This window comes from Molossus molossus, unplaced genomic scaffold, assembly GCF_014108415.1.
Source record: "Molossus molossus isolate mMolMol1 unplaced genomic scaffold, mMolMol1.p scaffold_m16_p_5, whole genome shotgun sequence".
In the NCBI taxonomy this organism is placed as follows: domain Eukaryota; kingdom Metazoa; phylum Chordata; class Mammalia; order Chiroptera; family Molossidae; genus Molossus; species Molossus molossus.
In genome coordinates this window covers 3,395,862-3,407,929 of record NW_023425388.1, presented here as the reverse complement: position 1 = coordinate 3,407,929, position 12,068 = coordinate 3,395,862, and the positions used below count along the sequence as shown (strand labels likewise).

The window sequence follows — 12,068 nt, the reverse complement described above, 5'->3', positions numbered from 1 at the left end:
CCAATCGATCTCTCTCTCTCTCCCTTCCTCTCTTAATAAAATAAAAGTGTCCTCAGGTGAGGGTTTAAAGAAAGAAAAAGTTACAGATTTTATAGAATGCAACAGTCAAGGGAAAGACACACCCACCTCCACCCCACCCCACCCCTCCCTGTCTCTGACCTTGGGCTGGTCACCACCCCAAAACCTGCTAGCACTGTGAGCAGACGGGGGCTTCAAGGCCTGGGGTGGTGTTCTGTGCCGGGCAGGTGAACACCTAACACCTCCCCAAGTTTTTAAAAATCATGTTTACTACTGACCAAAAGTTACTCATACAACACAACACGGTTTAGAGTCTGAATGACGTTTTATTTTGCGTGGTTACACAGTCTGAATGACTAGCTCACAATCCAAGGTAGTTTGTCAGCGTTGTTGCCCGAAGCGGGGTCAGTGCTGCAGGGCAAGGGGACCTGGCGGGGGCCACCCCGCCTCCCACGCAGACGCCAGGGGCCGAGCCGCCTGCAGGCTTCATGCAAAGGTCTGGCTGGCACACGGTTAGCCCGGCGCAGCGCGAGAGCACTGGCCACCAGGCTGGACTGCGAAGCTCACTTCCTCTTCTTCGTGGAGTACAGTCTTTCTTCCAGCGGGACCGGGGCAAGCCCTTCACACGCCTTCGCCTCCTGGGTCAGAGGGTGCTTCACAACAGTGGGTCGGATCACATCGATATCTCGAGACAAGTGCTCCATTATGCTTTCAACAGCTGTTGCTGGTGCATAAAAATCCACCAAGAAATACCTGCAACAAAATAGAAAGGTTGAATTGCTGCGTTCTGAAATTCATCACCGCCACTATTTTGGTCAATGCTGTCATTCTCCTCCTCCGCAGATAAAGACATCACCTGCCCAGTAATACAGACCAGCTGCCCCATCTCCCTCTGCCCCATGTGCCTTCCCGTCACCCTGCTGTGAACATCTGAATCCTGACGAACTTGATGACGGCACAAAAGCCTTGTGACATTACGTACCACGGGAAGTACCTGAGTATGGTTGAATTATGGGCGCAAAAACAGAATGTGCTGTTCAACGAGACCAAAGTTTTCAACAACTCATTAGTTGATGTTTTTTGTGAAAACATTTATTAGGTAGTCTTCTAATTTCCCCAATGATTTTAGAAGTAACTTAATGCACCTAAGAGTCACACTAAGACCATCAGCTCCTCTTCACAAATAAAGATTAAGGCAGGCCTGGGACGTGTCTAAGACTATGCTGCACATTCGAAAACTAACAAGGACAAAAATAAAGTTACTTGAAAAGTTACTTCCCTAACTTGGGGAGAAAACAAACATCCTGATCCAAGAAGCCCACAGAGCTCCAAGTGAGAGGAATCATAGACACCCACACCAGACACAGTATGGTTAAGACATCCAAAGTTAAAGGCAAGGAGAGATTATTAAAAGCAGCAAGAAAAATCAACTTGTTTTATACAAGGGAACCCCCATGAGACGATGGGCAGAGTTTTCAGGCAGAAATTTTGCCATGAAAGTGCTGGAAGAAAGCTTCCAACCAAGAATACTCCCCACAGCAGCCGTGGCTGCCGTGGCTGGCGTGGCTCAGTGGGTTGCAGTGCCGTCCCGTGTACTGACAGGTTGCGGTTTGACAGGGCACATACCAATTGATGTTTCTCTTGTACATCGATGTCTATTGTCTCTCTCCCTCTCTCTGATGTTTCTCTTATACATCAAAGTCTATGCCTGTCTCTCTCTCCTTCTTTCACGACGACGACTCCTTGGCAAAGTGATCATTCAGAATTAAGGAAAAACAGTTTCCCAGATAAGCAAAAGCGACAGGTATTCATCACCACTAAGCCAGCCTTACAAGAAAGAGACTTCTTGAGGCTGAAAGATAAGGGCACTAATTAGTAGTAAGAAAACATATTAAATAATAATTCTCATTGGAAAAGTGGGAATATAATAAAGGTAGTGGATTCATCACTTGTAATGCTAATAAGAAGGTTAAAATAAAAATATTGACAATAACTATGACTTTGATAAGTAGTTAAGGGGTGTACGAGGTAAAAGATGTGAAGTGCGACATGAAATGTGGGGGTGAGTAAAAATGCTGAGCTGTAGAATGGGATCCAACTGAAGGTGTTACCACTTTAAAACAGACTGTAATAGATGTAAGTTGTAATATGTAAGCCTCATTGTAACCACAAAGCAAAAACCTATAGTACAAACACAAGAGAGAAAGGGATATAAGCATACCACTAAGTAGTCATCATCAAAGTAAAAACGAAGAGAAAAAGAGAAAGAACAAAGGGAAACTACAAAACCATCCAGTAGATAATCAACAAAATGACAGTAAGTACATGGCCATCAATAACTGCTTTAAATGTAAATGGACTAAGTTCTTCAAAGACAGAGTAGTTGAACGGATAAAGAAATAAAACCCATCTATGTGCCGCCTACCAGACTCACTTCAGATGTAGGGCCACAGACTGAAAGGGACAGGATGGAAAAAGACTTTCCATGCAAATGGAAACCAAAATTAAAAAGCTAGGATAGCTATAATTGTATCGGGGAAAAAAATAGGCTTAAAAATGAAGAGACTAGTAAGAGACAAAAAAGGCATTACATAATAACAAAAGGGTTAATCCACGAAGAGGATATAACATTTGTAAGCATTTATGCACCTAACATAGGAGCACCTAAATATATAAAGCAAATAATCAAAGACCTGAAGGTAGAATTAGACAGCAACACAATAATAAGAAGGGATTTTAACACCCCACTTACATCAATGTATCAAACATCCAGATAAAAAAAAAAAAAAAAAAAGAGTATGGAAACATCTGCCTTAAATGACACATTATACTAGATGGACTTAACAGATATATAAAGGGCATTCCATCCAAAAGCAACAAAGTACACATTCTTCTCAAGTGCACATGGAATATTTTCCAGGATCATTTGTTAAGCCACAAAACAAATCTTAATACATTTTAAAAGATTAAAAAATATCAAGCATCTTTTCTGACTACAATGGTATGAAACTAGAAATTAATAACATGAAAAAATCTGGACAATCCACAAATATGTGGCAATTAAACAACGTGCTACTGAACAACTGAGGGTCAAAGAAGAAATTAAAAGAGAAATAAAACTTTAAAAATACCTTGAGATAGCCCGGCTGGGGTGGCTCAGTAGATTGAGCGCATCCCGGGGACTGAGAGGTCCCAGTTCAATTCCCAGTCAGGGCACATGCCCGGGTTGCAGGCTCGATCCCCGGTAGGGGGCGTGCAGGAAGCAGCCAATTGATGTTTCTCTCTCAGATCAATGTTTCTATCTCTCTCTCTAAAAAAATCAATAAAAACATATTTTAAAAATACTTTGAGACAAGGAGAAACAGAATACAGGTTTCCTTGCTGCACAGAAGTAGAGCATGCCTGTTTTGGCTAATCTTTCGTAGGCTGAAGTGAAGTGAAGTGAAGACGCAACTATGACTAATTCATATAGAAAAAAATGTTGAGCATTCCCAGATCCAAAATTCAATGTTTATTTACAATGTTTTTATTTCATTACAATCAAAACTCTAATTACATCCAGTTTTATGCTAAGTGTAACACCCTTACGAGCTCTCTTAGGCCTTTCTGATACCTCAGGGCACATCTTGCTAACAGATACACAAAATAAATCAAAACAACGTGCAGATGCTCACAGACAGTCCACAGCCTGGCAGTGCCACTCTCATCCTCGGAGAGCACACTGCCTCTGTCATGGCTCACTGCAAAACAAATGCTAAATTCTAGCTTTGATTTTTGCCTTTTTCATAAAAGTGAAAATCCTCTTTAGATTTCTTTCAGTTAGCAAAAACAGGTACTAATGTAGGTCTTCTGTAACAGCAAAGTTATGTAATGCAAACTTTCAAAAATGGAGGATACCTGTGTAAAATAGCAAAATTTGTGAGATGCAACAAAAGCAGTTCTAAAAGGGAAGTTCATAGCAATAAATCCCTACCTCAAGAAACAAAGTGTCTAACAAACAACCTAACTTTATACCCAAAGAACTACAAAAAGAACAAATGAAGCCCAAAGTTAGAAAGAAAAAAATAACGAGAGCAGAAATAAATGAAATAGACTAAAAAGACAATTTAAAAAGCCCAATGAAAGAGTGGGTTCACTAAAAGATCAATGAAATTGACGAGTCTTCAGCTAACTTACCAAGAAAAAAAAAAGAGGATTCAAATAAGTAAAATCAGAAATGAAGAGAAGATTTACAACTGATACCACAGAAATACAAAGGATCATAAAAGACAATTAAGAACAATTATAAGCCAACAAACTGGACAACCTAGAAGAAAGAGAGAAATTCCTATAAATATACAACCTACCAAGGCTGATGAAATTGAAAATCTAAACAGACCAGTTTACCAGACGACTGAATCAGTCATCAAAAACCTCCCGACAAAGCCCAGGACCAGATGGCTTCACTGGCGAATTCTACCCAACATCCAAAGACTGTCAATCCTTCTCAGATTCTCCTAACGAAAGAGAGAAAGGAACTCTTTCGAACTCATTTTATGAACCCAGCTTATTCTTGATACCAAAACTAGACACGGATGCTTCATGAAAAAAAGTTACAGGTCAAATATCCCTGATGAACATAGATGCAAAAAGCATCAACAAATTATTAGCAAACTGAATTCAATAATACAATAGAAGGATCATACACCATGATCAAGTGGAGTTTATTTCAGGGATGACAGAGTGGTTCACTGTGCACAAATCAATTAATGTAATACTGCACATCTCAATAAATACAGGAAAAGCATTTGACAAAACTCAAAATCCATTTATAATAAAACCCTCCACAAAGTGGTATAGAGGGAACACACCTCAATATCAACATGATAAAAGCCGTATATGACCAGGCCACAGCTAACATCACACTCAAGGATGAAACTGGAAGCATCTCCTCTAAGATCAGAACAAGTCGAGAACGCCCACTCTTGCCACTTTTACGCAGCATAGTTGTAAAAGCACAATCCGGAACAATTAGGCATGAAAACAAAAGTCATCTAACTGGAAAGGACAAAGTAAAACTGTCACTATTTGAAGATGATGTGATGTTATATACAAAAAAACCCTAAAGCCTCCATCAAAAAACTGTTAGAACTAATAAATTCAGTCAAGTGGAATAATACAAAAATCAATACATAAAAATCAGTTGCATTTCTATACACCAATACTAAACTATCAGAAAGAAAAATAAAAATAAAATCCCATTTACAATTAAATCAAAAAGAATACCTAAAAATAAATTTAACCAAGGAAGTAAAAGATCTGTATATTGCAAAATATAAAACATTAATGAAAGAAACTGAAGACACAAATAAATGGAAAGATATTCTATACTCATTGGAAGAATCAATATTGTTAAAATGTCTATACTACCCGAGGCAATCTACAGATTTGATGCTATACCCATCAAAGTCCCAGAGGCATTTTTCATTTATATAGAACCACATAAACCCTAAATAGCCCAGCAGCCTGGAGAAAGAAGAACAACGCTGCAAACAGCACGTCCCTGATTCGAACTCTATCACAAAGCTACGGCAATTATAACTGCAAGGTACTGGCACAGAAGCAGACACACAGATCAGTGGAGTTGAATAGAGAGCCCAGAAATAAACCCACACGAATATGGCCAGTTAATTTATGACAAGGGAGCCAAGTACATACAATGGAGAAAGGACAGTCTCTTCTATAAATGGAGCTGAGAAAACAGGACAGCCACCATGTAGAAGAATAAAACTCAATCACTATCTTACATTACACATGAAAATTAACTCAAAATAGATTAAAGATCTGAATGTAAGACCTGAAACCATAAAACTCCTAGAAGAAAACACAGGCATAAGCTCTTTGACATAGTCTTGCGATGATTTTTGTAATCTGACACCAAGAACAACCAAAGCAAAAAAAAGTAAGTGGGACTGCATCAAACTAAAAAGCTTCTGCACAGCAAAGGAAACCATCAACACAATGAAAAGGAAATGTACCAAATGGGAGAAAATATTTGGAAATCACACAGCTGCCAAAAAAAAAAGAACAATCTGATTAAAAATTAGGCAGAAGATCTGAACAGACACATTTCCAAAGACACATGTGCCTCCAAGAGGTAAACGAAAAGATACTCAACACCATTAATCATCAGGGAAATGCAAACCCAAACCACAGTGTGGGGTCACCTCACGCCTCTTGGGACGGCTGTCCTCAACAAGACAAAAACTGACAAGTGTTAGTGAGGATGCGGAGAAAGGGAACCTTGGGCACTGTTGGCGGGACTGTAGAGTGGCGCAGTCACTCTGGAAAACAGTATGAAAGTTCCTCAAACAATTAAAAATAGAATTACCATACAATCCATCGATTCCTTCTTTCTGGGTATTTATCCAAAAATGACAAAAACACTAACTCAAAGATATATGCACCCCCATGTTCATTCCAGCATTATTTACAACAGCCAAGAAGTGAAAACAACCTAAATGTCAATCAATGGATGATTGAACAAAGAAAATGTGGTACATATATACAATGAAATATTATTCAGCCATAAAAAAGAATGAAATCTTGCCATTTGCACTAACATGGATGGACCTCAAGGGCCTTATACTAAGTGAAACAAGTCAAGCAGAGAAAGAGAAGTATTGTATAATTTTTTTTATACATGGAATCTTAAAAAAAAAAAAAAGCTCACAGATAGAACAGATGGGTGATTTCCAGAGGCAAGGGTGCAGAGAGAAATGGGTGAAGGGGAGAAAGAAAACTAAAATGATACAGAACATCACTGAGCAGCAAGGACAATAAAAAGCAATTGTTTCTGGATGCACAAACGTAAAAGTAGGATGGAAGTTACCAAATGATCAATTCTAGTTCAAATTCTTCTCTTCTTTACCCGTAATATTCCAAGAAAATGTACACCATATTTTAAGAAATGCCCCTGCTCACATCTTTCACTTTAGCAAACAACTTATGTTTCCCTGTTTTCTGCATTTGCACCTGAGAAAAAAAGACTTCTCTCCAAGACCAAATCTGAGACAAGGGAATCCCTGAAACTGCCCGGATGAAGACTCACCTGTGCTCAGAAAGGCCCGGATGGCCCAGATCAGACCCAGGCAGGAAGCGAATCTGGCCACAGAACAGCCACACTCAGGAAAAGCAGGTGTACAGTCTCACAGTAAGGCCACGAACTCTTTCACACATGAACACTTGACACATGTTGGTCAAGTCCCAGTCCCTGGGACCTGCCCCCATCTGGGCTGGAGCATACTGAGGGTGCAGAGGCGGGCAGGACTACACGGGTGAGGCCCTGGCTGAGGGGCAGGGCAGACTTCTGACAACAGTGCAGAAACTCAAGTTTGTCAGGCTGTAGTCCTTCAGCCACCACACACCTTCCCCACAAGAGGAGGGTCCTGTGGGCGCGGTGGTCAGGGCCAGTCTATCAACCAGTAATGCCCCCAGTTTCTCACCTATCACTTCATTCTGGGGTTCTGAACTTGTGGGCACACTAGGGGAAAAAGGCAATTACTTGAATCTTGGGTGAAAGAACTTAACATGCATCTACTCAGATGAGACTAATACAGATGGGCAACTCATACGGTTCACTGGCCTTAGAAGACCAACAAGTTCTTCAGCTCAGCTAGGTACAGAGCGCTCCCCTGCGCCCCTCGGCTCCGGAGTGCAGCCTCCCTGGTCTGGTCTGCAGGGCAGAGCTGCCGGGGACAGTGGTTTCCAGCTCCGCAGTGTTCCACTGTCAGGGTCACCTCCGACACCACTGCCCCCCTCTGCGCCTCAGTATGTTGGAGCCACACTCCTGTGCCCAGCAGTTCCCATCCTGGGTCTTTGTGTTCCCAGGAGCTCATCCCTCACTTCCCTCACACCCCTGTCCAATGCCACCTCGCCACAGAGGCCCTCTGTGCCCCCCCAAGCCTGCCCTCCACCTCCCTCACTCAACGCTTTACCTCTCTGAGCACTTCATCACCGCCGACAGTGTGCATCTGTTCCCTGTCCGTCTGGCTCCACAGCGTCCCCGCGAAGCCCTGCTTGCTGCACCCCAGCAGCCTGCAGAGGGGCCGCAGCTCGCAGGAGCACGGGACGCGGTCATGTCACATGACAGGAAGACCCTCAGAGAGCAGACGAGGTGGAAACCCAGCAAGGAAGCAGTCGTGAGAAAAGGACTGCATTTCTGTTCATCCACACAAAGGGGGTTCAAAACCCGTAAGAAAACTTCCCAAGCGACCGTTCACTTCGCCAAGCCTAATGGACAGTCATTCTGCTGAATACTCATGAAGAATAAAGAGACAGAAAAACATGTTTCATGCAAAAACACTAATCAAAAGCAAGCTCAAGTGGCCACAGGAATAGTAATACAGTGGACTTTGGGCAAGGAAAATTACCTGGGGCGGAGGGACAACGGCACAATTACGGCTCACCAGGAAGGCACAACCACCCTAAATGTGTGTAGCAGGAAACAGAGCTCCACCACACAGGAAGTAAAACGAACAGAACTGAAGAGCGAAATGAACAAGCCCACGACAGTAGGAGACTTAACATTCCTCTCAGTGACTGATGAAACAGTATACGCAAATCTAAAGAGAGCCGAGTCATACAGAAAACTGTTGAGAAAATTCCCAAATACTTGGAAAACTAAGTATATGTCTAAATAACCTATGAACTACTCTGAATTGAATGAAAATGAAAACAAATTATCAAAATTTGGGGGATGTCGCTAAAGCAGTACTTAGCAGGAAGTTCACAGACTAAATACCCAGGTGAGGAGCCAAGAAGGTCCTCGCATCAATGATCTCAACTTCCACCTAAGAAATGGGAAAAAGAAGAGCAAATTAAATGCAAAGTAAGCTCTGGCCAGTTTGGCTCAGCGGTTAGAGCATTGGCCTGCGGTCCAGAGAGACCCGGGTTCGGTTCCCGCTAAGGGCATGTACCTCAGTTGCAGTTTGTCCCCGGCCCTGGTTGGGTCGTGCTGGTGGCAGCCACTCGATGTGTCCCTTTCACATCGATGTTTCTCTCTCTCTCTCCCTCTCCCTCCCACTCTATCTGAACAAAATATGAAAAAATGTCCTCGGTGAGGATTTAAAAAAAAATGCAAAGAAAGACAAAAAAAGAAGATAACAAAGGTTAGAGCAAAAATCCCTGAACAAGGAAACAAAAAAATAAGAATATCATGAAACCATAAACTAGTTCATTATAAGGATCAATGAAAGTGACATACCTCTAAAGAGACTGAGCAGTAGAAAAATCTTCATGATCCTAACAAAAAAATCCTAAACAAAATTTTACACTTTGACTACTATAGTATATACAAAGGACAGTACATCGTGACCAAGGAGAAGGTGTAGCTCAAGACGCAAGACTGGCTTAACATTTGGAAAAACCAGTATAAATCACTATATTTAACAAACTAAAAAAGAAAAACCATGTGACCATTTGAAGGACAAAAAATGAGCATTTAACAAAATCCCATGTGCGTTCCTGATAAAAACTCTCAGCAAACTACCAAAGGGACCTTCTGCAGTCTTATAAAGAACTTCTAAGCATGTATCGTAACCAATGGACAGAGACAACAATGCTTGGGTGGGTGGCACAGGATAGGGAGGAGGTTGGCTGGGGCGGGGCGGGGGGGAGAGAGTAGAAACATCTGAAACAAAAATAAATTAATTAATTTTTTTTAAAAAACCACCTTGGCAGGTTTGGCTCAGTGGTTGGAGCATTGGCCTGCGGACCAGAGAGTCCCGCTTCGGTTCCCGCTAGGGGCACGTACCAAAAAAATAAAAATAAAAATAAAATCAATAAATAAAAGAGAGAGAGAGAGAGAGAAAGAGAGAGAGAGAGAGAGAGAAGCCTCCAACAACCACATGCGCACTGGTGGAAGCCTGAATGCTCCCTCCTAAGACGGAGCGAACGGGAGTCCGCTCTCGCCACTTCGGCACCGTGCTGAAGGTTCTCCCGGGCAAGCGCAAGGAAGGGGAAGAAGGCATCCAGACTGGTCAGGAGAAGCGAGACTGCATTTGCAGATGTCACGATCGAGTACGTAAAAAATCCGATTTCATGAAAAGATACTAGAACTACTAAGTGAGCTTAGTAAAGTTATAAGACACAAGATTAATATATATACTAGCAACAAATAATCAGATCTTGAAACTAAATATAAAATACTGCTGGTGGGAATGCAGAATGATACAACCACTTCAGGAAACTGTTTGGCATTGTCTTAAAAAGTTAAACATATCCCTGCCATTATGATTAAGCCATTTCATCCCTATTTACCCAGGAAAATTAAGGCCTGTGTCTACAAACAACTTGTACTTGAATGTTCACAGCAGCTTTACTTCTAATCCCAAACTGCAAACAACATAAATATCATCGTCAAGGAAACTGATAAGCAAGCTGGTATATCCATAAATGGCCAACTACTCAGGCATAAGAAGAAACTACTGATACATACTATTGAGAAATCTCATAATAAATTTACTGAAAGAAACTAGAGTCAAAGAGTATATACTGTCTGACTCTAAGTAAGACTCTAGAAAATATGAACTCGTCTATAGTGGCAGAAAGACCAGTGTTGTTAGGGACTGGGGACGAGTGGAGGGAAGAACCGACAGAGGCAGGAGGACACTTGAGGGTAACCAATTTGTTTTGGTGATTTCGTGGTACACACACATTTGAAACCTATTAAACTGTATAATTATATTTCTGTAATGATTGAAAAATGGTATGCAGGAAGTTGATGGGCAGGATTTGGTGAACAACTTGATGTGGTGGCGGTGGCGGGGCGTGGCGGTGACAAGGGAGTGATCACAGCTGACCAAGACAGCAGGTTTCTCAAGAAAGGGAACAAGATGGTGTGAACTCCATTCTGTGTTGTCTCACGGATGAGCTGACTCTGGAAGCCACACACCAACCTGTCCGCATGGTCCAAGGTTCAGTTAGTTCCACTTACTTCGATTCGACATGGCAAGCACCAGGGTTGCAATCACCCAACTTAGAAACTGCTCATTTGTTCAACATTTAATTATCGACACTTGACTTGAAATAGAGCCTGAAAAGTGTGATCAAACCTTAACCTGCCTTCCCCTTGCCCACTCCCAGCCATTTGCCCACTCCCATCCCCAAATAATTACGGCTGCTGGTGGCCAGGGCAGGGGACTCCCGCTCGGCACAGCCTCTAGCACCTTCCCCCGTTTCATCCACACGTTCCCACCTTCAGTTTCAGCAAACGTCCTCCCAGCAGCACGGGCAAGCTGCACCCTCGCCTGCGTGACGACAGCCCACACGTCCCTCTACAGCAGGCCCTGTCCTCCGGACACACAGGCGCCCGCCCTGCGCTCCGCCTCTCCCCTCGCCTCCGCCCGGCCTCCGGCAGAGCCCTCCTCTCCCTACCAGATGTGAAGCCCGTGCCAGCCGCCCGCGGGGGCGTGCTGGTGAAATACCATGCACGCCACAGGGCGACAAGGAGGGCCGTGCTCCGCGGGGCTGACACGTCTGGGCACCCGCGGCCCAGGCTCTCCCCGCCGCCAGCCCTACGTCTCCAGGCCGCTCCGGAAGCCCTCGGCGGCTCCCGCCCTGCCTCTGGCCTAGTACCACAGTCACGCGGACACCGTGTGGAGGGTCCAGCGAGTACTGTTTCCTTCCGTTTCCCATTCATCTACACCACAGGGCATGCGTGGAGGCGAGCTTCGGGGTATAAACATGTCTCTGAGAGAAAGTGTGAACAGGTGCCAACTCCACAGCCCACGTCAAGTCTCAGACAGCCGTCCCCAATAGTCTTCCCTACGCGCTGGCGCTCACCAATCTCTCTAAGGGTGCACCCCAAGCCTCCGGGTCCCTTGTGATAAGGAGCAAAAGGTATGGAAACTACCCAAGGACGGAAACTAGAAGCCAAACACTCCAGAAACGTCTTCGCTGGGCAAGTGGAAAGGAAGCGACTCTCAGCTCTCCGATGGCCCAAGTCCCGCCCACCTCCTCAGCAGCCTGCGGGGGGCGGGGAGTGGACACGGGACTCGGCGTGGCCATCC

General features: G+C 43.5%; 1 protein-coding gene across 2 annotated transcripts in view; it reads right to left on the bottom strand.

Annotated features, from left to right (window-relative positions):
- Nucleotides 1-324: 324 nt before the first annotated feature.
- The window catches only part of MRPS6 (mitochondrial ribosomal protein S6), a 66,860-nt gene continuing 55,116 nt past the window's right edge, over nucleotides 325-12,068 (bottom strand). Inside the window, exons 1-3 of one of the 2 annotated variants that reach the window (XR_004956852.1) lie at nucleotides 8,430-8,489; nucleotides 7,995-8,315; nucleotides 660-771 (exon numbers count right to left, since the gene is read on the bottom strand). Coding sequence is in view for 1 of the 2 variants with exons in the window: in XM_036243830.1 (XP_036099723.1) it covers nucleotides 582-771 (190 nt within the window). In the remaining variant the exon portion in view is untranslated. Of the gene's footprint in view, nucleotides 772-7,994; nucleotides 8,316-8,429; nucleotides 8,490-12,068 lie in introns of those variants that run through there. The other variant, XM_036243830.1, reaches the window with a different exon arrangement.